At 38.6% G+C, this 21,685-nt stretch overlaps 1 protein-coding gene across 6 annotated transcripts; it reads right to left on the reverse strand.

Annotated features, from left to right (window-relative positions):
* Positions 1–630: 630 nt before the first annotated feature.
* Positions 631–19,949, reverse strand: ccdc30 (coiled-coil domain containing 30). 6 transcript variants are annotated; one of them, XM_038282955.1, is made up of 27 exons: positions 19,859–19,949; positions 18,860–19,042; positions 17,389–17,571; positions 17,087–17,207; positions 15,606–15,796; positions 15,220–15,291; positions 14,975–15,052; positions 13,630–13,786; positions 12,791–12,906; positions 12,603–12,703; positions 12,312–12,504; positions 12,031–12,129; positions 11,772–11,900; positions 11,361–11,498; positions 10,171–10,349; positions 9,692–9,959; positions 9,169–9,291; positions 8,307–8,477; positions 7,794–8,003; positions 6,674–6,831; positions 6,420–6,585; positions 6,144–6,265; positions 5,666–5,807; positions 5,439–5,575; positions 4,820–4,937; positions 4,518–4,582; positions 631–1,735 (listed from the first exon to the last, which is right to left on the reverse strand). In XM_038282955.1, the coding sequence occupies exons 2-27, from the start codon at positions 18,878–18,880 to the stop codon at positions 1,531–1,533; spliced, it is 3,663 nt and encodes a 1,220-aa protein (XP_038138883.1). In that variant the 5' UTR covers positions 18,881–19,042; positions 19,859–19,949; the 3' UTR covers positions 631–1,530. The 6 variants fall into 6 exon arrangements, with proteins under 6 accessions (XP_038138883.1, XP_038138884.1, XP_038138882.1 ...); XM_038282956.1 differs by having other exon boundaries at positions 14,975–15,049; positions 19,732–19,939; XM_038282954.1 differs by having other exon boundaries at positions 19,732–19,939.
* Positions 19,950–21,685: the final 1,736 nt, after the last annotated feature.

Raw genomic sequence — 21,685 nt, forward strand, 5'->3', positions numbered from 1 at the left:
GTCACTTACAGGGAAACTGCAATTAACAAGAACGCCACCTTAGAAATGTGGGAAAATATGGCCAAATATGGGTTTACTGGCTACAAGGGCTTTCAATGGTACAGCAAATACAGCAACAATGGCATCATTGCTGATTTTGTTATAAACATTCATCTTTTTATAAAAATTTGGATTTCTTTCTAAAATTTCATCCATCCATCCATTTTCTTCCGCTTTATCCGAGTCGTGGAGGCTGCAGTCTAAGCATAGATGCCCAGACTTCCGGATCCACACACACCTCCTCCTAAAATTTCCTGTCAGATTATGCTGCTCAAACACTTTTAATGTATTTCTCAGATCTTTCTGTGTTAATGAAATCAGGCGTTACTGTACATCCTGGGAAAGGCAGTACAATTTCCTCTGGAGGTAGTTCAGTATACATGAGCCTGATTCTGACACATCCTCACTAAACACTAGTAACCTAATGAGACTGGAATGACAGGATAAAATAAATTACAGTTTCGTCACTGGCAGAAAACTGGGTATAAGTATTATAAAAAATTATTAAAATCTTGTATTATTATTATTATTATTATTATTAATAATATAATTAATTAAATAATAATAATATAATTATTATTAAAAACATTGCCCTTTTAAGGATAAACAGATCTTAATAAAACTTAAGTTTAGCAACCCTAAAATCTCTAATAATCTCAGATTAAAGATGACATTCACATCTAAAGCCTATATCCATTTCGGATTTGTCTTGATATGGGTAAGATAAGACCTAAATACCAATGACGTTTCATTACTTCAACACATAGCTAAGCACGTAAAATGAATATTACAGATCGGGCTCTGCTCCTTATGCCTGTGCTGCACGGTTCCCTGACCACTGGAGAAAATTAGGAACAAGCAAAAGAATAAAACGGGGGAAAAAAAACAAAACAAAAAAATCCCAAAGAAGTACCACATACAGTAACATCCTATAAGAAAGAACTGACACACACAACATTTAAGGCATCATAAGGCATTGAAACATCACAATCAAAGCAGCAAAAACCCATCATCATACTTATGTTTGCACGGCAATGCAACAACTTCTCTAATGTAAACATCATCTCTGTAAAAAAAAAGTGCTTATACTCAATATATAATAAAAAATGTTATAAAAATGGATTTCACATTAACAGCACTGGTGGAAAGTCAGTTTCATAAGTTTATGTTATTAACAGACAGTATTAATCCTTTATATGGGCCTGGGGAAGTTAGACCTTTAAAGCACCGATTGCACAGCTTTGTGCTTTCTAAATAAACTGGTTCATTTCTTTAAAAAAAAAAAAAAAGCACTGTCCTTTAAAACGGAGCATATCAAGAAAATACTTGGGAAAAGGATTCCAAAACATTTGCTTTAAGTAAGGAACTAGAACAAAACAATATTTTATCGAATCTCCTTTTTTTAATAAAACCCTGAGTGGAAGCAGACTTTCCTCTGAAGCGAAAGCTTTGTGTTGTCTGGCATCGACGGCACCAAACTGCCTCCTTTCTCTAGTCATTGCCGTCAGAGGACTCTTCTGTACCTTTTGTAGAAGCTGGAGTGACCAGTGGGGAAGTAAGATTCAGGTACCCCTGCTCAGAGGGTTGCTGTGTGGAGACTGAAGTCCTTGTGCCATCCAGCACAACATGACTGCTCCCCTTAGCACTACAGATTGCGTCCAGGATGCTGATGTGATCACAGGGACCTGCAGTCAGACTGAGAGGAATAATAAGCTCCATTATTTCCAGAATCTGCCTCATCAGGTGGATCAATTCAAAGCTTGAGCTGCAGCTGAAGCTTCACCTCTGTCCAACTCCATTGGCATTTTCTCATATAATATAGCATTTATTCATCAGTAAATTAAATTAAAGAAAGTAAATAAAACTGTATCATGTTTGCTCACTTTTCTAAATGTAAGAGAAAAGTATGTTTTTCAGCTGCTTCATGCTTTGCTTAGTAACAGGAACTGAAACAGTTATGTTACGTGTCAATGAAAGAAAAATCACAGTATGACGTGCTAAACATTTTATTTTATATATTTTAGATATTATTCTTTTTTTTTTTTTAAACATTTAAGAAATTATTTCACAAAGAGATGGTTTAGATTACGGACTAAATGCGATACAAAATCAGAAACCCTACATTACTTTTTGGAAGCCATACTGGATATTAAACTATTTGAACCCTGCATTTCCAGACATTGTTTTGCTGTATTTCAGGAGCAGAACTAAGAAAACTGAACTTATAAAAGCAGAAAGGAAATCATTTTACATTTCTCTAATGAATTGTTATAAACTACATCCTGCATCCTCACATCTAAAAAAGGTTTAACCAGTGGCAGGCGCCCAGTTAAGACGACGGCAATCCTCTATAACCACAGCTTCCGCCATACTTACATCATCAGTAGCCGTTCAGATTCAATATGCATTTAATTACCAGATAGTATAGTGCATAAAGCATGAAAATAAAATATATCACACACTTATCAGACATGCTTATTACTTATAAACAAAATCCATCCTTCTGTCTTTGTGAAGAAAGTTTTAGCATCTCCATTTAGTATCAGCCATTGAGGCCAGAAAAACTTTTAACAAAAGCAAATGTAAAATGCAGATTGTCAGATGTTAGTTGGGGTCACAACTGCCACCCCAGAAGAAATCCTTGCCACCCCTGTTGCCTCCCCACTGAAAATATTACACTATTTGAATTTTACGGACAAACTGTCAAATTTCCCAGCGGACTTGAATGCATCCTCATGCAGCACGTTTCTGCTACACTTTTCATTGGTTAAGCTGACATGAAGATCCTTCATGCTCCAAACAGCTCCAAAACAGAACACAGCAGCGACATACAGGATCAATGCAAAGCATTTCCGTTGCTGGTGTGCACAATTAATGGTATTAAACTAAGTGCTGTTTTAACCCAAAAAAAAGGAGACGTTGCACCACCCTGCTTGTGCTTAGTATTACCTATGAGTATTACTACTTCAATTAATAGTATCATGTTTGGGTCTGCTGTCCATATGAAGTGGATTGATGTTCAAAAAGAAATGTACCCACAGGAAAAGCCTAGGGAACTTCAGTGACTTTTAGATGTTAAGTGGGCTTACAGGTACATGGCATGTACAAGTATGAGTGACAGGCTTCAAGAAATTTTGAGGATCTGGCAAGACATTTTACTAGAGAAGAACAGTGGAGACAGAAAAATTTAAGCAATGGGTCTTAAAGCCCATATTGACCTACAGTTTATAGGACTTTGCTTTACTTTTTGTTAAGTGTTTGGGGTTGTGAAAATCCTGTCTGACATGCTAATTCCAGAAGTCTTGATCTGGTTAGAGCAATAGATCTGGTTGGTTCCCTTACAGGAACATTAAAAAGCTACAGAAGTGATAGTACATTTGGTGAATTATTGATGGAGACTGAAGATTTTCACTGAAGCACAAAACAAAAGACGACCAAAGACCAATTTCAAATTTCTGGACTCATTTGTAACGAGCACTTTTGCACAGAGACACTGTGAGTTTGAAAATAATGAAGAGTTCAGTAGAAATATTTTCTATCACATACTTGATTTTCTTGAAGCAGAAATAGATGCGATTTTCCAAAAAGAAATGTGAGATAATGGAAGGAGTGCAGTCTCTTCAACCCAAAAGCCCATCATTCCTAAAAGAGGAGCTTCTGCTTGCTTTCGGGAAAACATTCAAGTCACACTTGGAAGACCTTAAACATGAGCTTCATTGAACCAAAGGGCTTCTTGTAAGAAGGGGGAGAAGTAGAGAGAGACCAGCTTCTCTACTTGAGTTTTTTGTGTTTTTGCAACCTTACAAAGAGGTTTTCCATGAACTCTTTAGGATGAGTAAAATTTCGGTTGTGATTCCAATTAGCACTGCATCCTGCGAAAGAAGTTTGTCTGCACTTAAATTAATAAAAGCCCATTTTAAGTCAATAATGGCAGATAATGGATTAAGTTATCTGGGCATACTCGGTGTTGAGTCAAGGAGGGCATACTCCCTAAATATGAAAGACTTTTTAAAACATTTTGCTTCATCTTCATCGCACTTTTTATTTTTTTATTTTATTCTTTTTTTCCTACTTGCTTTAATTCTGTTTTATTTTCCTATATTTTAATCATGTAAAGCACTTTGCATTGTCTTTGTACTGAATTGTGCTATACAAAAAGATTTGCCTTGCCTTGCTTTGCACTGCTGATTCTGAAGGCCCTGGGCAGATTTGATTGACATAGCAATGCACTAAGTCTGCAATCTGATTGGACAAAAAATATGTCAACGACATAAATGTGATGGAAGCAGCACAGCAAAGAGAAACGCTTCAAAATTCTGAGAATGGATTGTTTGGAATGAATTAATAAAGCGGGATAGAAGGAAATTAAAGTTTAGGTTGTGAATGTTAGTAAGTGTTTCTCATTTATTTTAGGCCAGCAGAGAAGGCTTTGACCGCCCCCCCACTGGGCTTAACTTATTTTCCATCAACAGGCTTACCTTAAAGTGGATGAATGCAGGATACCTTCTGTGAAATCATCAGAGGAGAACACTTTCTTGGCACTCTGTTCAAATTTGAACAATTTGAATTAGAATATGCAGACGTGCTTATTATTCAATAAAAATAGATATTTTAGCTCCCCCAAACCAAATTGAAAATATTTTTCAAAACATCTTACAGTTACTGATAATCTGGATCTAGATATAAACTAATAAAAAAAATGCTATAATTTCTTAACATGACATAATAACATAAACCAAGACAAGTTAAAAGAAAAATAATAAAACGTTTTTTTTTTTACCTCCAGACGGTAGAATGACTCAGCATTCCTCAGAGCCCGTTCTAAGGAGCTGACTTGATTTGAGAGCTTCATGGTTCTGTCCTGCAGTTGTCTGTTTTCCACTTCTAAGACATTAACCCTTGAAGAGATAATCACCCACAATCAATCACAAATTACAAATATCATTAGACATGGCACTGATTAGAAATACTGTTTGTGCGGCACATCTAAGAGGGAAGCGTAAAGGAAAATTACTTCATAGCAGATAATCAATATTTAAACAGAATGGGGTACAAAAATAAATTGGCTAAAAGATTTCTGTCAAATGAAAGATATATTTAAAAAACCTACCAAAGAAGTGCTTTGTTCTCCAAAATGAATGTATGTGATCCTGTGACTGAAACCTATAGCTATTTAAATGTCCATAATAGATATCATAAAGAAAACATATGGTACAATAATTTAGGCAAAAATATCGCTAGACATTCCTTAATAGGCAGTGGTATATTTATATTGTTCACAAAATAAAATCCTAGTTAGGCTGTTCCCCCATCTTTAGCGACAGAGGAATGATCCTGTGCTGCCCCCTACTGACTAACAGTAGTAATAACTTCCTAAAACAAGCTTAAAGCAAGTGAACCTGTGTTGGGCGGTGGAGGCAGTCCTCATGCCTTTGCTGCCCATGTCCTCTGCCTCACTCATCCTCCGTAACAGTTCCCGCTTCTCCTCCAGCAGCTTCTCGTTTTCTATCATCACTGCATTGATCCGCTCCTTCTCCTACACGAAACCGCATTAGGACAAGAAAAATATCAAGATAAGGAAACCTACAAAAAATTATCCACCATTGGAACTCAAAGGTTTCAAGACCTTGTGGGAGATACTGGAGGCCAGTGCCAGTTCATTCTCCAGTTTCTGGATGGTAGAGTCCCTCTGTGCCGTTGCTTTCAGGAAAACCTGCTTGGCCTGATGCAGTTTACTCTTATGCTGACTTTGCTTGTCGTTGTACTTCCTGGTTATGCAGCAGTGAACATTAGAGAATCAAAGAAGATTCATAAATGGTGGTTTATTATAGGCCTGTAAATGCTCTGTGAAAATCAAGAAACATCTTTAGCCGTCCAGGGCTACAAGAAAAGATGATGCCACTCTCATCATATCCTCTGTAGGACTTGTTTTTGTTGGCGTTGTCCATCTACAACTATTTTGAGACACTTAACTGGTGTTATTAGTTAGTTTGGAGCTTCAGTTTTTTTATACACCATTCCATTTCCTGGATATCTAAATTAGTTCTTGCAAGTTCAAATGACTGTTATAACTCTCAGTATAATGCCATCATTGAATGTCTGACCTGATGCGTGCATCTAGTTGAAGGAGAACCTGCTGCAGCTCCTCCTGCAGCTTTTCACACGCCTGCTGACTGGTCACCAGATCTTCCTGCAGTTGCTGGTTGGTCTTCTGGCTGGTTTTTGCCTTCAGACAAACAAAAAAAACATTTTTAAATAAATCAAAACCACCACTGACGACAAAACTAATAGAAGCTAAATTGGGATCTTCAATGTTTAACTTGGAAAGAAGGTAAGTTTAAATAAAATAATTAGAAAGAACCTGATGAACTATTGCTCACCTCCTCTCTGGCCTTAAGAAGCTCAGCCTCTAGGATGGACAGCCGGGTCTCGAGCTGCTGGGCACGGTGGCTGAGCTCCGTGTTTAACCTGTTGAGAGAAGCTTCCTTCAGCCGAAGTGAGCGAACCTGCTGCTGCAGCTCCTCCTCACGCTGCTCTAAAAGCTTTCTGAATACAGGACAGAAGAAAAGTTTGTTATTGGCTGAGTGTGGGTATAACGGCTCTGTGCTTACAGCTTTGGTGCACTTTGTATTACCTGGTGATATGTTCCTCCTGCTGCTGAGCTCTCAGGGCTGACAAAGTGTCCGACAGATCCCGGCTGTCCCTCTCCAGGCGGCTGCTCTCGCCGGCCCGAGCTTCCTCGACACGCAGCTGGTGCTGGGCGTTCTTTAGCTGCTGCTGGAGCTCCAAAACCTGCAATCAAAAGAAAAAGCCACAGGTTTAACCCAGAGACAAACAAAATGTAACTTCCCAACTTTTGCTCCATTAAAAAACATTGCTTTTTTTATTATTATTAAATAATGTTTTTAAATGGATTTTTAAAACTTTTTACCAAGACAGAGAACAAATTATCCATCAACCATTAAATATATTTTCCTCAGGGTAAAACAAATTCAGAGCTTTGCCAAGGTATTTATACCCCTTTTACAATTTTATAATTCTTTTAAGACAGTGAACCTTAATGCATCTTGAAAAGTTGTGATTTGAAACATGATTCCTACTGAAAATAGAATAAGAGTGAATCTTAACATGGAGTCAGAGAAAACATCAATAGCATAGCTAGATGCACTGTGTGCAGAAATATTGGTGACATCACAAATAAGAACAATAATAACAGTATCATGGTGAACCCCCTGGCTTACAATTTGGCGATTATTACAAGAAAGCTGAAAAAGAAGTCAATTAAATATTTTTTTCGTTTGGGTATTTAATTAATTGTTTTAATAAATTTTAAAGCAGATCTGATTTGCCATTTGATTTGACAGAAACATTTTAAATGCATTTAGGTGAAATGGGCAATCACTGGATCTCCCACTGTTCAACCCAGATAGACAGGCTGGGGGAAAGAGAGGAAAGAGAGACAGGCTGAAGTAGCGAAAAACTAATAGAGCAATAAAGCATATCAGTGTGCGTACAAATACACAAAACGGCAATATTTTGGTGAAGCTAGTGCTTAATTTTTGTTTCCTAAGAAGCCAGCATATCCAAAAATGAGTCAATTTACTGGTTCAGGGAACGTCTAGTTTGACCCTAAATTTGATATAGAAATAGGATTCTAGAGCTAAACCCAAACTTTGAGTTATGCTGCATTAAACAAACTGGGGAAAAATGCTGTGTGACACCATTGTCTAACAAGTTCGAGCGCAAGAGCCGACCTTCTTGTCTGCAGCGATGAGCCGTGCCCGTTCGGTCTGCAACTCCTCCTGCAGACTAGCAGCGGTGCTGCCGTTTGAGCTGCTGCGTATCAGCTGCAGCTCTAGTTCTCGGATTTTCTGCTGCTGGCGTTCGCATTCTGCATCTTGAGTTTGGAGTTTCTGCTCCATCTGCACCAGCTTGGACTGGGTCTGCTTAAGCTCAGCACTGAGCTTAAGAAAAACAAAAAGAGCAGAGCCTTTACAAGAGATAAAGTAGTATCAAACAAAAAGCTTGTTGTAAAATTTAACCAAAAGTCCCAATTCTGTCCAAGTCCACTTTATATTATGAATTATATGAATTATAAGAAAGGCTTCAGCCTTGGATGAAAATATTACAAATTTATTCAGTAACTCACTGAACACATTATCTGAGTCTTCCCCAATGAATCATAAGGTTTGCTGATGCTTAGCATTCATAGTAAATGTTTAATGCTATTTAAAACAATTCCTGATGAGCAAAAGCTAAACACCAACTTTAAGTTTTTCCTGCTCCAGCAGAGTGTTGTGTCTCTTCAGATCCAAGCTCTTCTCCTTCTCATAGCGTAGCTCCTTCTCAGCCGAGGTGAACAGGCTCTGGGCCCTCTGCACATCTTGCTTCATCTGTTTCGCCTCCTCAGCCTTCTGGCTCATCACTGAATCTTGAGACTGAAAATGGGAAGAACAGTGTTCAGTAGATGTAAAAGTGCCCTTTAATAGAATACATAAATCATTCACTCATTTATAACATTAACTTTAACAGAGCAGCTTATCTTGTTAAAACTCTGTCATTGCTTAGTTTGAATCAAATTGTTTTCATAACAAAATCATTTATTTTCTCATCAATGCAGCTCGTAGCTGCCTAAAAATTACATCAAAATTAAAAATATGTATCTAAAAGAGAATGATTATATAGCCTTGAAATAACTGCATTATTTAATCCAGTAACTTGACATTAAATCTATTAACTTTTTGAAAGTCCATCATTGGTAAGGAACATTTTAATACTAATCTAGACCTTCCTGCTTTCTTGGGCTATAAAAATAACATTCCACAACATTTATTTCTTTAAAACACAGACAAGACACAATTTCAGTCAGTTAAGGTATTTCTTTGCTGCCGGTTTTAATCCCTACTTTGTGAGGGGTAATGGCAATTAGTCTTAAAAACTCCCAAAGGTTTTCTGTCATTCAACTGCAGCTAAAAAGGGGCATTAGCATTCCATGACTCAGCTTATTCATCCAGTCTTGTGCCTATCTTTACAAGGATACAAACCCTTATGAAGAGAGCTTTCTGTTGAACTCCAAAAAACCAAAAGGAAATATATTTTGAAGTAAGAGAAGGATGTGATCCATTGTACCTTAATATATGCCTGGGCTTCAATGATCTGAGCCTGAAGCGTCATTTGGTGCTGAGAGGCTAACTGCCGTTCTTCCTCCAACTTCTCCTCCAGAACATTTATTTGCTTCTTCAAAGACATAAGCTGTTAATTTAAAACAGAGAGAAATTAATAAAATAAATTTACAAATTTTATAAAAAGAGACAAGAAACATTTCCATTCATTGTCTCAGGTAAATTAGACTTAAAACATGTCCGGTTTTAGGTCAGTTAGGATAACAATCTCGGATTTATAACAGATTTCTCAAATAAAAATTCAATGAAGTCAGTTTTAGGTTTTATTTGCTGTGGGAAACCCATATATTTCTACCCATGGGCCTCAACTGAAAGCCTAACTTCCTGGTTGTATCCTGAGTTGTTGCAGATGAATGTGGCAGTTTCAGCCATCTGGAAATATACCCCCATTATGAACCAGACTTTTAATGATTTAACTAGCATAATAATGAACCTACACATACAGAGGCTGACATAGCTAACTCCATTACCTGATCCAAACCTTCAACCCTTCCTTTCTCCACTGAATCATGCCTAGATACTGCATTAGCTGTTTGTAGTTCAGCCTTTTGGCTACGGAAGAGTTCTTCCTTTGCAGAAGACAGCTGCTCCTGATGCCACTGAAGCTGCTTATTGAGCCGCTGGATCTCCAGCTCCAGCCGCTCTCTTTTTCCTTCCGCCTCTAGCTTCTGATGAACGGCGTTGCTCAGCTCGGCCTGGAGCTCAGCACTCTTCTGGCGTTCAGAGGCCATTTCCTCCCTGAAAAACACACACATACAGTATATGCAAACCAAGGAAGCTCCAGTATCACAGTGTTATCTCTTCACTGGCTATAAAAAATGGATAGACATGCTACTCATAGCTGTTTGATCAGTGCTGCACAGCCACTGGTATTTCAAATTCAAATATTTCAGTAAAACCATGCAACAATGAGCTAAACTGTACGCATTAACCTCTGCTGAAACACTACCTCAGGGTGTCGTGGGAAGACTGGAGGCTACGGAGTTCGGTGTTAAGGCGTTCGGTCTGCTCCAGAGTGTGATCAGCCAGAGGTTTGTTTTCTATCATTTTTTCCTGAGTCTGGTTACTCTTCTTGTAATCTTCCAGCTCACTCTTAATTCTGTTGTAAGCCCGTTCCATCTGGGCCACCTGGGAAGACCATAAATTACATAAAGTCCTTTGCAAAAATACTTCTACAACAAACAAAAAATTGAGGTGAAAGACCAACACAAGGTAAGGGATAACTGCAGTGAAAGGAGAGGAATCTGAATGTATTGTGATGCAGACCTTTGCTGTTCACGTTAGGCTCTATCCAGGCTAAGCAGGTACACTTCCAAGGCTACATCAACACCAAGTCAAATAAGTTATACCACAGCGTAAGCTCAAGTGTAAAGATGAAACTGGCGGACGTTTGTGTCGGCGCAGGCCTGTTAAGGCTGGTGTGGCTGCGTTGACACAAACATACTCCAATGGTATCATGGCGGAGCCGTCCCGAGGAGCTGCTTCAAACTAATCAGGGAGCTGGTTTCAAATGTAGTCGGATTAATGGCCGCTTCCTTGTGATGGAACCCCTAACCGACTAAGAAGCTTGTCAAATACACTCAAACCTAGCTTTGCCTGGAAGAGGCCTAAATGTCGCTGTGTACCAGTCCCAACAAAGACCTGAAGGTTTAATTCTCTGCTTTAAATCAAAGCAGAGCATAATTCAAATGTTAGAGCAGTCCACTCAAAGCTCAGAGCACAACATAACAGATAATCTGTTACAGGACAAGATCCAGCTGAGCCTGAACTAGTAATAAAGAGAAACAGACAAAAAGTTAAGTATTTTTGTCCGGATTGCCTAAAAATACTAGAAGCTGCAACTGCAGCAAAAGGTGGTTCCACAAGGAAGGAACTGAAAGGGGTAAAACACTAGTTCACACGATTTAAACATTTTATTAATTCAAAAACATCAATTCTTTTTTTCTACTTCATGATTAGCCATTACTTTGTGTTAGTTTGATCAAAATAAGAGTAAAAAACAATGTTGTTTGTGGTTCCATTGTGAGATGACGCAGAGTATGAGAGTATTGCCATACAGGGAATCTAAGCTATTTTCATATCAGAGTAAAACTTAGTAAAAATGAAGCTGTCACAGAAAGCAGACAGAAATAGTCAAACCTTTTCTTCCAGAGCTGCTTTTTCTCCCTTGACCTGGGTCAGACTTTTGATAAGCGTTTTCCCCTGTTGGCACTCGGTCTGAAGACCGCTGACCTCCAGTCTGAGTTTCTTCAGCTCTCGCTCACCTATCTGCAAAGCCTTTGGGAAACAAAAATGAAATGGTTTTGTGAGATTAATTTGGAAAATATTTTACATTTAAATGTCAGGTTTAAAGGGAAACAATTTTCTATATGCAGCCTCTTAGCACAGACCTTAGTCCATCAGCTTTATCCTAAACACTCCTGTAAGTAAACCAACTAGCTTACATTAAACCTCCATATCTATATTTCCCTCTTCAAATTATAAACCGGCTTTTCAGATAGGTTTTAAGTGGCTACTTGGTCAAGCTGATAGCCTGAATTGGACTCTTACCTCTTTATCCTTCTTGAGGGCAGCCTGAGCTGCTGTGAGATCCAGCTCCAGCTGTTTCCTCCACTCCTTCTCCTCGGTCAGGCGGGCCTCCAGCAGGGCCATTCTCTCCTGGGAGCTTTCCCTCAGGTGCTTTGTACATGAGGGGAGATCAATGAGCTAAGTGGTTATTTCATTCCCATAAGAACTGCAACCACTGTTTTCATCCACTTTAAGCTCATTTGGATTCTTAATACATAACATTATAGGAGTCATTTCTTACGATGTGTAGGTAGGATTCAGTGGCCTTCACCTCTTCACCATTTTTCTGTATTTTTTCAAGGGGATCTTGTTTTTTCAGCTCTGCCTCCAGGCTTTTAATCTGCATAGTTGGATATAACCATCAGAGATTTCACTGGACCCACTCAAACCTTTACAATGTAAATGTTTCCATGTACTTCTGCAACTATATCAGATAAAGATCCATTTGAAAAATAAACGCATCATATTTATGAAGTAAAATTTTAAGTGCTGTAATGAAGATGTGCTTTTCTTCCCTCTTACCCTTCTGTGCAGCCCCTCCACCTCTCCCTCAAGGCGATGCCTCTCTTCTTTGTTGGTGTTCTGGGCCTCCCCCAACAGAGACTCCAGCTCTTCATTCCTCTCCTCCAGCTCTTCCTGCTCCTTGCGTAGCTTCTGGAGTTGGCGTTGCAGCTCTCTCACTTGCACAAGTCCATCTTCCACCGCTTCCTGACACCTAGCAGGGAATATTTGTAATTAAAGCTTAGTTCAGCCTTAAAGAAGTCAATATTGCTGCTTTTTTAAGTGTTGCTTTTAATGGCTTTAGATAGATACCGTTTATGAATCTGATCCTTTTCTTGGGTAGACACAGCAGAGTTTTCAGATTCAGTGTTCTTGCTCCTTAATTCTCCTTTGGCTAGATTAGATTTTGCTACCTGAATAAAAACAACACACACAAAAAAATCTTAGGTACAGGAAGACCCTGTAATATTAAGATGACAAAAGAAAATGTGTATAATAACCTGATCCATAAGATTTTTCTTCTCAGACTCCATGATATTTACTCTTTCCCTGAGAGCTCTGTTCTCCGCATCCAGTCGGTCATTTTGCTCTTTGGCTTGCTCTAGCTTTATCATATCTGTAAAGAGAAAGCAAATGTAGTTCCACTGCCTTATTAGATTAAGGAATAACACCTAAAGTTTTGCATATGGGTAAATTAAAATCATTTAAAGGGATCCAGGACTAGGTGAGCATGCTGGCCTAAATATGTTGTAATGTTTCCTATTTACTTAAAATTGCCATTCTTGAAACTTAAAAACTCCAAATTAATTACAAATTATACATCTTTTGTTATATCTTTGCCCATGCAGGTCCTTTTTTAACTGTGCAAAGCATGTTGGGTTGATGATGTGTTAGACCTCATTGGACTGGAAGCTACAGAATTGTCAGAGGAAGGCTAACAGTACTTGATTTGGTTTTTTATCATATTGACTGTTGTAAATTTAGACAAAGCCAGACTGTGCTGCTGCCTCACAGTTTTCATGAGATATCTGCTGAGACAAACTTCTAATCTACTGTCCATATGACAATATTTTTACTGTATTGTATTTACATCGAAAATAAATATTTAAGTCTGTTGTCTCAACTAATTGTGGATCCCTTTAAAGTTAGGGTATGGAACGCTCCGGTGTAAATACAGAAATTAAATAGAAAGCATAAAGCAGGTTTGTTTGCAGAAAGTTATGCAATTACTGGTTCAGATTTGTGTACCTATATAGGTCAAAGCAGTCCTGCAACATGGGCCGGTATTAATACTTTAACTAGATTTTCTAATAACCTAGTGAATGTGTTTTCAACAAACCACATGGCTCTTGTCCATTTTTCTTGGCAGCATCAAGTTCATCGTTAAGACGGCGAATGTCTTGATGAGCCATCGCCAGCCTCCTGGATGCCTCTTCCAGGTCCCGCTCCAGCCGTTGCCGCTCAGTGTGCACTCTAGAAATCTCTTCATTATGGGCCTGTTGCAAAACCATCAGGCACAGGTGGTCGGTGTGGAAGAGGAAAAGAAAAGAGTGGGAATGCTGGTTAGACTGGAGACATCTTGCAGGTGTATAAGAATCATGCATTTCGGACTGAGGTCCATTATCACTGCGGATGTTCGGAGGCAAAATTATCCTTTCCAATATGATACTGATATTGCAGCTTTTAGTATTAACTGATGCCGATACCGGCCTGATATGCTATCAGCATGAAACATACATACTTTATTACTTATGTTGTCCTGCTGAATGTTATAAAAAGGATTAATAAGCCATTATCTAAACAAAAATGAATAGTCAGAAAGGATAAATATAAGAACAACTGACCCGTTTATTATCAGCCAGAGTTACACAAACTTTAGAGAAGCAGCTAGAAGCAGGGAGCTAAGCCTGCTTCAATCAGCAATTTTAGATGTATGTGCTTTATTTTTGGCTGATCTGGACCAATATCACTAATTATCACTGAAGACCTGTAGATAGCAGGTGAAGGTGGTTATTTCAGGCTTCTTCAACATGTTTGTATACTGCATAAAATACTCATAAATATACATTTTAATTCGTAGTTGTAATCAAAGTGTACCATTATTTAAAAAAAAAAAATGTCACTGCAACATCAATAGCTACAGACTCACAAATGTAAACTCATGACTTGGTTGCAATATTTTCTACCATGCAATTAAGTTTTTTTTTTTATGTTATATTTGGTCCATGGATAAACTCACACTTTCCACAGTGAAAATAGATAGTGATTAAGACTACAGCTTCGACAGAGCAAAAAAATATTGGTAAATTGTAACAAACATTACACAATTGTGTAACTTCATCGCAATATTGTTTTCCTAAAATTATGCAGCCCTTTCATTTTAATGTCAGAAAACATGTAAAGGTTCTTGGATACATTTGCAAGCACTGAAACATGCAACAGAGAGTGAACCCAACATGAGCCAGGCGTCATATGGAGAGGAAGGTTAGTTCTTAACCTTTAAATAACAAAAACAGTATTAAGTGGTGTTCTTCATAGTATGCATGCACATAGTATCAATCTGTGTGCAGAATATTCCCTAAAGCAATTATGTGTTAAACACCCTGGTGTTGTCCTGCTGTTGGCCTACATCACAACCCCAGTGTTAGTTAAAGGTTAGTATGAGCTGTGAAGTAGAAACCTACAGGGCTCATACTGTGTTTGCTCTGAGCAGACCTGCGCAGGCCAAACAGCTTCTTCCATGGACTCTGAGATGAACACTGCTGACAAAACAAAAACCAATGTGCATATGATGGTAGGGCCGATCTAAACATTTGTCTGTACAAAAAATAAATAAATAAATAAAAACACCCAATCGATCTTCGGTCTCTCTGACGTCGTTCAACCAGGATAATTGCTCAGCAAACCAAAGACACCAGAGGAACCTCACCTTTGTCATGTTTTCTATGGTCTTTTGCAAATCCTCCCTCTGCTGCCACAGATTATCTCTTTGGATCTGCTCCTGTTAAAGAATGTCACACAGATAGAGACTGCGTGTGTTTTAGGTAGTTACACATTATCTTTCATTATAATGATAAAGTTTAACCGCAGACTAAACACAAAGTCTGATGTGTCTGCATATTCAGAGCTCCAAAAGGCACAGAGTTTACATGTGGAGGTCGTAACAGGAAAACTAAAGTTAATAACTTGCTAACGTTACATAATTCAGAACAAGTTCTATGTTATGGACAAATAAAAACAAAACACTGAATCCTCAACATTCTGAAGTCACCATCCCAAAGTATATTTCCTATTCTACTCTCATAAAAGCTTTACCTGATGGCTGCTAATGTGGGTGTTTACGTCGGGAGGATGACTTTCCAATTTTGCCTCGGCAGCGTCCAGCCTTTCCAGCAGAGTGGCCCTTTCTACCAGCAAGTAAGCCACCTGCTCACTGGGGCTACTTAAGCCAATCTCCCCTAGGCCTTCCTGTGATAACATCTCAGCCATCTCCTTGTTCTGGATCTCTAAAAGAAAGCAAAGATTCCCTCAGTTCAGACTAAAATAAATGACACCTGAGCAAAGTTACAACACTATAATTAGCAGACGTGAGAGTACATATATAGATGACAAAACAAAAATGTCTCATGTGGCCTCTAGTTGATTGTTTAATATCTAGTATTTCAAAGCGTTTAATGTATAATTCAATAGAGAAACAGGCCCATGCCATAACAGATCCTCTACCGTACTTAACAAGCGAGTTTAAGATTATCATGCTCATAATCATCCTTAGTTTTTATCAGACTGATCAGGATGTTTGGTGCTAAAAGCTTAGTCTTTGTTTTATCCAGAAGAAAAAAAATCTGTTTAAGCTGAACAAAAACCACACATTTATGGTTCTAATAGTAATTCTTCAGACTTCACAGAACAAAAGTTCACTTCTATATAGTGTTTAAGAGATATTGCATTTTCCATTCTAAGATAGAACAGTTTAGTTTAGTTTAGTTTAGTTCAGTTTTATTAGGATCCCCATTAGCTGCCAAATAAATGGCCACTAATCTTCGTGGGGTCCTCACATAAAGAAATTACATTACATTATGAACAAACCATTAAAAAATTGCACAAGTTGCACATTAGGAAATAATAGGAACATGAAAAAGAGTAGAAATATATAACATAAATACACAGGTCAGTTCATCATATTATCTGCAGTAGCTCTGAGGACAGTATCTTTTTGAAGCTAGTTTTGTTCTGGACTCTTCACGTGGTTATTGGCAGTTGGTTCCAGTGACAAATGGCTCTATAATACACTGTGGATTTAAGATAGTTTGTTCTGGGTCGAGGGGGTTTAATGTCTCCACCTAGTGCCCGCCTTGTTAAATAATCATGACTTTTTTCAAGAAGGACTAAATGTTCAGCAAAAAATGAAGGCTGTTTTTTTAAGGAAAACATTCCATATAAATAGGAGAAGTCTTAATTTTGGTTTATAGGTAACTGTTAACCATAAAAGCCGTCTATGCTTTGAAGCCACATTTGTTCTTTGTGAGCACTGAAGGACCACTCTGGCCGCCCTGTTTTGTGCCAGCTGAAGCTTGTGAAGCTCCCTCTGTGAAGCAGATGACCATATCACCGGGCAATACTCCAGATAACTCAGGACAAGAGACTGTACAACCTGTTTAGCAATAGCAGCGGGTATAAATGAAACACATTTCTTCACCATCGTAATGCCTTTACCCATTTTAGCCACAATACCATCTATATGAGCAGCCCCAGACAGGTGTGAGTCTAAGATGACTCCCAATAATTTCTAAATTCACCTTGCTGATGTTTGATTAGGTGAAGTTCATGTCGCAAGTCTTCATTGTCTCGCTCATACTCTGCAGTCAGACACTCGCGCTCTTCCAACAGCGCCCGAATGTGTGCTACGTAGCTCTCCACCTGAGGGTTAAACACATAAAACTCAGCTAAATCTACTGTAACTACTACAGTAAGGTAAATATTGCAAGTATAATCTGCCAAATCTACTTAATATTTTGGAAACAAAATTGTCTTATTGGACTTTTCTTTTTTTAAATAGCTCAATATGAAGCGTTTAACTATTTTTTCTGGGCCGCCTCACCTCCTTCATTTCACTGGTCTGCTGTGTGCGTGAAGTCTGCAGCTCCTTTGACACAGACTGAAGCTGCGCCTCAGAGCTAAGCAGCTGCTGCCATAAATGCCGCAGCCGCTCCTCTGCAGTGGCCTCTGGAGCCAAGCCATCCTCCTGAATCCGCTTAGTAATCTGGTCCAGCTCTGTCAAGAACTAAGGAAGCAGGGGGGAAATTAAACAATTTATTGGCGACCAAATGCATCAAAAATGACTTTGAATTCAATGTTTTGATACATTTTAAAGGAAAAAGGCTGCTCAGTCCCCTGATCCTGACTGTGCATCAATATTCATACCAGAGGTAATTAATTGTTGATATAAAAGAAAAATAAAATCAGCTGATTCTTAGCTTGCACAAATTTTAATCCTTATTTTGACAATATTTACCTTCTTTTATTAGATAGACGTAGCAAATTCCAATTAACTTCATCATTGTTTTATAAAATATTGAATAAAATAGATATGATGGCAGCAGATTATGTTATGTGCTTTTTAGTTTGACTAAAACTGAGTTTTTTTGGAAAGTTAGACTATGGCTGTGGGGAACCGGCACCAAACAGCTGTTTCACTATCCAGTAACTTGAGCAGAAGCCATGCAGCATTTGGAAAGCTAAAGGAGTCCTTCCAGCTCCAACAACATACAGAAAAAGTATCAAGTCTCACAGCTGCTTGTGTTCAACACATGAGCACCATCTGGTCTACGCTTCTCTCGGACAAATGGCTGAGAGCTTGCAAATGAAGTACACCGTTCTTTTAGGTTTATTATCATTTAAGATGTGTGAGTTTATCACACCCTGGTATGGGCTGCCTGTTGCATGTCAGAACTGACGTTTTAATCTAATACAGACAGTTCCTCTGTCTGGATATAAAGTAATAATCCTTATTTTCAAAGATTTGGAAATGGAATGAGAACGGTGTCCTATTTTGATAAGGCTGAAACCCTTGATTTTTAATCCTCTGCTAATGTGTATGATGTAAAATATGATGATGTGGCAGACTAGAGATGTATAAAATGCCTTTTTTTAACTATTAATCAGCGCCATTTCCTGAGAGCAGCTGCCATTCTGTAACCCTACGCAATTTCTAAGAACTAAGATTACAATTTCTATCGAAATCTGTTGTCATGTCTCCTGGTTATTAAATACATATAAGTTATGAAGTGTTATTTACAGAGTTTGTCCCGAGTGATCTCTTTTCATGGAAAAGACCTGGAGAGATGGAGCATCAGGGTGCATACACAGAGCCTATCTTTAGCAGTTCCAATACTGACAAATGATGTAAAAGATGCAGACTTTTCAGCTAGATTTATGTTTTATTTTCTACACTTTTTAAACTTATCCTTAGGAAAAACAAAAAGATACCCTAGTTAGTAGGGAAACTTCATGAAGACATGAAAAATCCAATGCTCCGCAGAGAGAAAACACTTTAATTGAAGGAGAATTACCTCTTCATGATCCATCTGCATTGATTTTGATGGTTTTTAGCAGAGTAAATATTGATCTCAAGCAGCAGCCCTTTTTACATGATGTCCCACAAAAAACAGCTCAGTTTGCACTTGTGTGGATTGCAAGAGTAGAGCCTCAAACTTCATCGCTCCCATTGTTGGAATCCACCCATACCAGGAGTTCTGCAAAAAGAAAAAGGAAAAACTTAGAGCAACTTAGTCAAGTCATGACAAGACCTGCAGTAACAACCTCAGGCTCTACTATCTTCCTGAGCTGGGCTGTTAAACAGCTGATGCACTCCATCACCTGAGGCTATGCAAAACCTCAGCTTATCATATGAATAGAAACCTTTATAATCAAGAGGCATTTTTGTCACTATGAAACCATATATAATTGTTGCTCCTTCTTGACTAAAAAACACACCATTAAATATGAGGAGCAAATAGTTAACAGCTTAAGCATGCAAGTTTAGGCGGAACCTTTAGCAGGACAATATTGTTCATCAGATTATTAGGCAAAGCTTTAGTTTTAATATGGAAAGCTTACTTTCTCCCTACATATTGTGTTAGAATGAGGATTTATTGTTAAAATATGTAAAAGGCAGCGGGTTCATCTGTGCTTTTTAAACACAACTCTGTGTTTGTTCCAGTTTAACGACAGTGTGGGTTTTAACACCATGTTTGGAAAACTGTTGGGAACCGCTGCATTAGCGGGTGGGCTAACGGTACCGCATCCAGACGCCGAGTGTTTGAATGGGAACTGATGGGTTATGTCCGGGTTTAAGTGTTATAACCGGAAAGTTATCCAAAAGTCTTAATGAGCCTGAGTTTTTGGGATCTGGAACGGAAGACTAGGGTTATGTTTTACTCACCTAGAGATAGCCACGGGCTCGCTCTACGCTACCTTGTTGCTAACGTTGGCTAATTATCTTCAGAAAATCCGAGTAAGACACAAGATACGCGAACGTTTCAAGGGGTTTTCATTGGTTACAAACAAACCTCGTTGTTTTGTTTTCATAAGTCAGCCTCATCTTTTAAAATGACGGTCAAGCCCCCCACTCTTCGCGGTTTCTTGGTCGCTCAAATACCATGAATTACGGTAATGCTGGTTAAGACCTTTCAGAATAAAAGCAATATTTTAGTTACTCGACCCAGTCAGTGTTCTACTCATATTTTCAATGTCCGCGTTTGAATATTTTTCACAGTTGCATGTATTTTTCTTTATGCTTATTATTTGAGAATCTTAAAACTATTGGTTTTCCAGTGACTCTTACTCCAGAATGACATCTGATGTGGAATTTCAAAATAAAATTCCCCCAGAATCTGATTGCTGTTACTTTTATCCAACTTGAAGTTCATTTAGGATGACAGAGGAAACTAAGAGATGACATTCACCATATTTTATCAAAATCTTAATATTCCTCACTTGCCCTAAAGCAGGGGCGGAGCTAGATGGGGGACCAGGGGTGGCCATGGCAACCCTTAGCCAATCTTTGGCCACCCCTGTGGCCACCCATACCATTTTTCCCCCTCTAATACAGGTGGTGGCAGCAGTAATACTTTCAAGTGGAATATTCAAAACAATATTTTTTTTTTGTGGTTAAATATACAAATCAATATATTGACATCAATGATGATAAGTAGTACAGAATTCACGCTCTTTTCAGAACTTGATTTTGAGTTATATGGGGTAAAGAGAAAAATATGTGCCTCTGCAAGTCATCTAGCAGTCTTAAGTGAAATCAAAGATAAATAACAATTTTAATAAAAACGTATGAAATAATCAATTTGTGTAGATATAAGCGCTTGTAAATATAAATTGTATGCAGAATGATTATTGATACAAGTAGGTAAGTAATGACAATGGAAAAGATTTACTCCCCAGAACTCAAAACTGAGTTTTATCCACTATACCTTTTATCTAGATATTACGGATGTTTAAATATATGCGTCTATTTGTTAGCAAAGCTGTAGGAAAGTATAGTTAATCTTTATTTAGATATCTGGATGTTTTGCTCGTTAATTTTCCTGTTGCAATAGTGTAGATTGACAGTGAGGTTCTGCTGCCTATCCGCTTTCGGCCACTCCTCAGTGTATATTGGTTATTGCCTGGCCACCCTTATAAATAATTCCTGGCTACGCCTCTGCCCTAAAGTGAATAGCTCACATTTCCAAGGAAGAGCCTGGTCCTTGCCTCCTGAGACACCACGAATCTGTACCATCTGAGTACCACCTATAGTACCATAGACCTCCATTATTTGAATGTCAGCAGACAGCAAGAAGCCTCCCAGATCTCCAGATGCATTTGAGATATCAAAAAAGTACTCCAGAGTGTTGTTCAGCATGGGGGTGAGTAGAAAATGAAGGCTAAACATGTTTTGGGAGTACTATTCCTTTAATAATCAGTCAAATTCTCCTGTTTAGACAGAGGCTGCCAAAAGAATACACTCTGAGAGGCAACGTAGGTGTTCGTGTCTCAAAGTTCTATTTCCTAAATGTTCCTTCCTTCAAGGGAAGCACACGTTTCTTCATGTTCCCCCCCCCCCCGATGTTCTAATCTTCTGCAGGCGCACCACTATCAGATGAGCGCTGACATGCATTGCACGGTCAGATTACAGGTGGTCTCTTTCCCTCCGCACAGTATAGCGCAACATGGCACATCCATTGCGCATATGCGCAAACAGGCGCAAATGTGGCCCCAGCGGAAGAACGAGGCTCAACGCACAGCGAGTTTTCTGTGTTTTGGTTGGGGCGACCCTGTTTCTGTTCTTTCTTTGTATTTCCTATTTCTCATCACTGTCCTTCTTTCCTGGCGCATCACCTGAC

This window comes from Cyprinodon tularosa, unplaced genomic scaffold (assembly GCF_016077235.1).
Source record: "Cyprinodon tularosa strain WSP-4 unplaced genomic scaffold, ASM1607723v1 ctg19, whole genome shotgun sequence".
NCBI classification, from domain to species: domain Eukaryota; kingdom Metazoa; phylum Chordata; class Actinopteri; order Cyprinodontiformes; family Cyprinodontidae; genus Cyprinodon; species Cyprinodon tularosa.

What these genes read in the sequence shown, in the direction of transcription:
- ccdc30 (XM_038282955.1), bottom strand. Translation starts at nt 18,880, where the DNA reads ATGCAGATGGATCATGAAGAG. An exon ending in TGCAGATGGATCATGAAGAG is followed by an intron (nt 17,572 to 18,859) that starts GTAATTCTCCTT and finishes CTGCTTCCTTAG; the next exon opens with TTCTTGACAGAGCTGGACCA. An exon ending in CAGGAGGAACATATCACCAG is followed by an intron (nt 6,586 to 6,673) that starts GTAATACAAAGT and finishes TCCTGTATTCAG; the next exon opens with AAAGCTTTTAGAGCAGCGTG.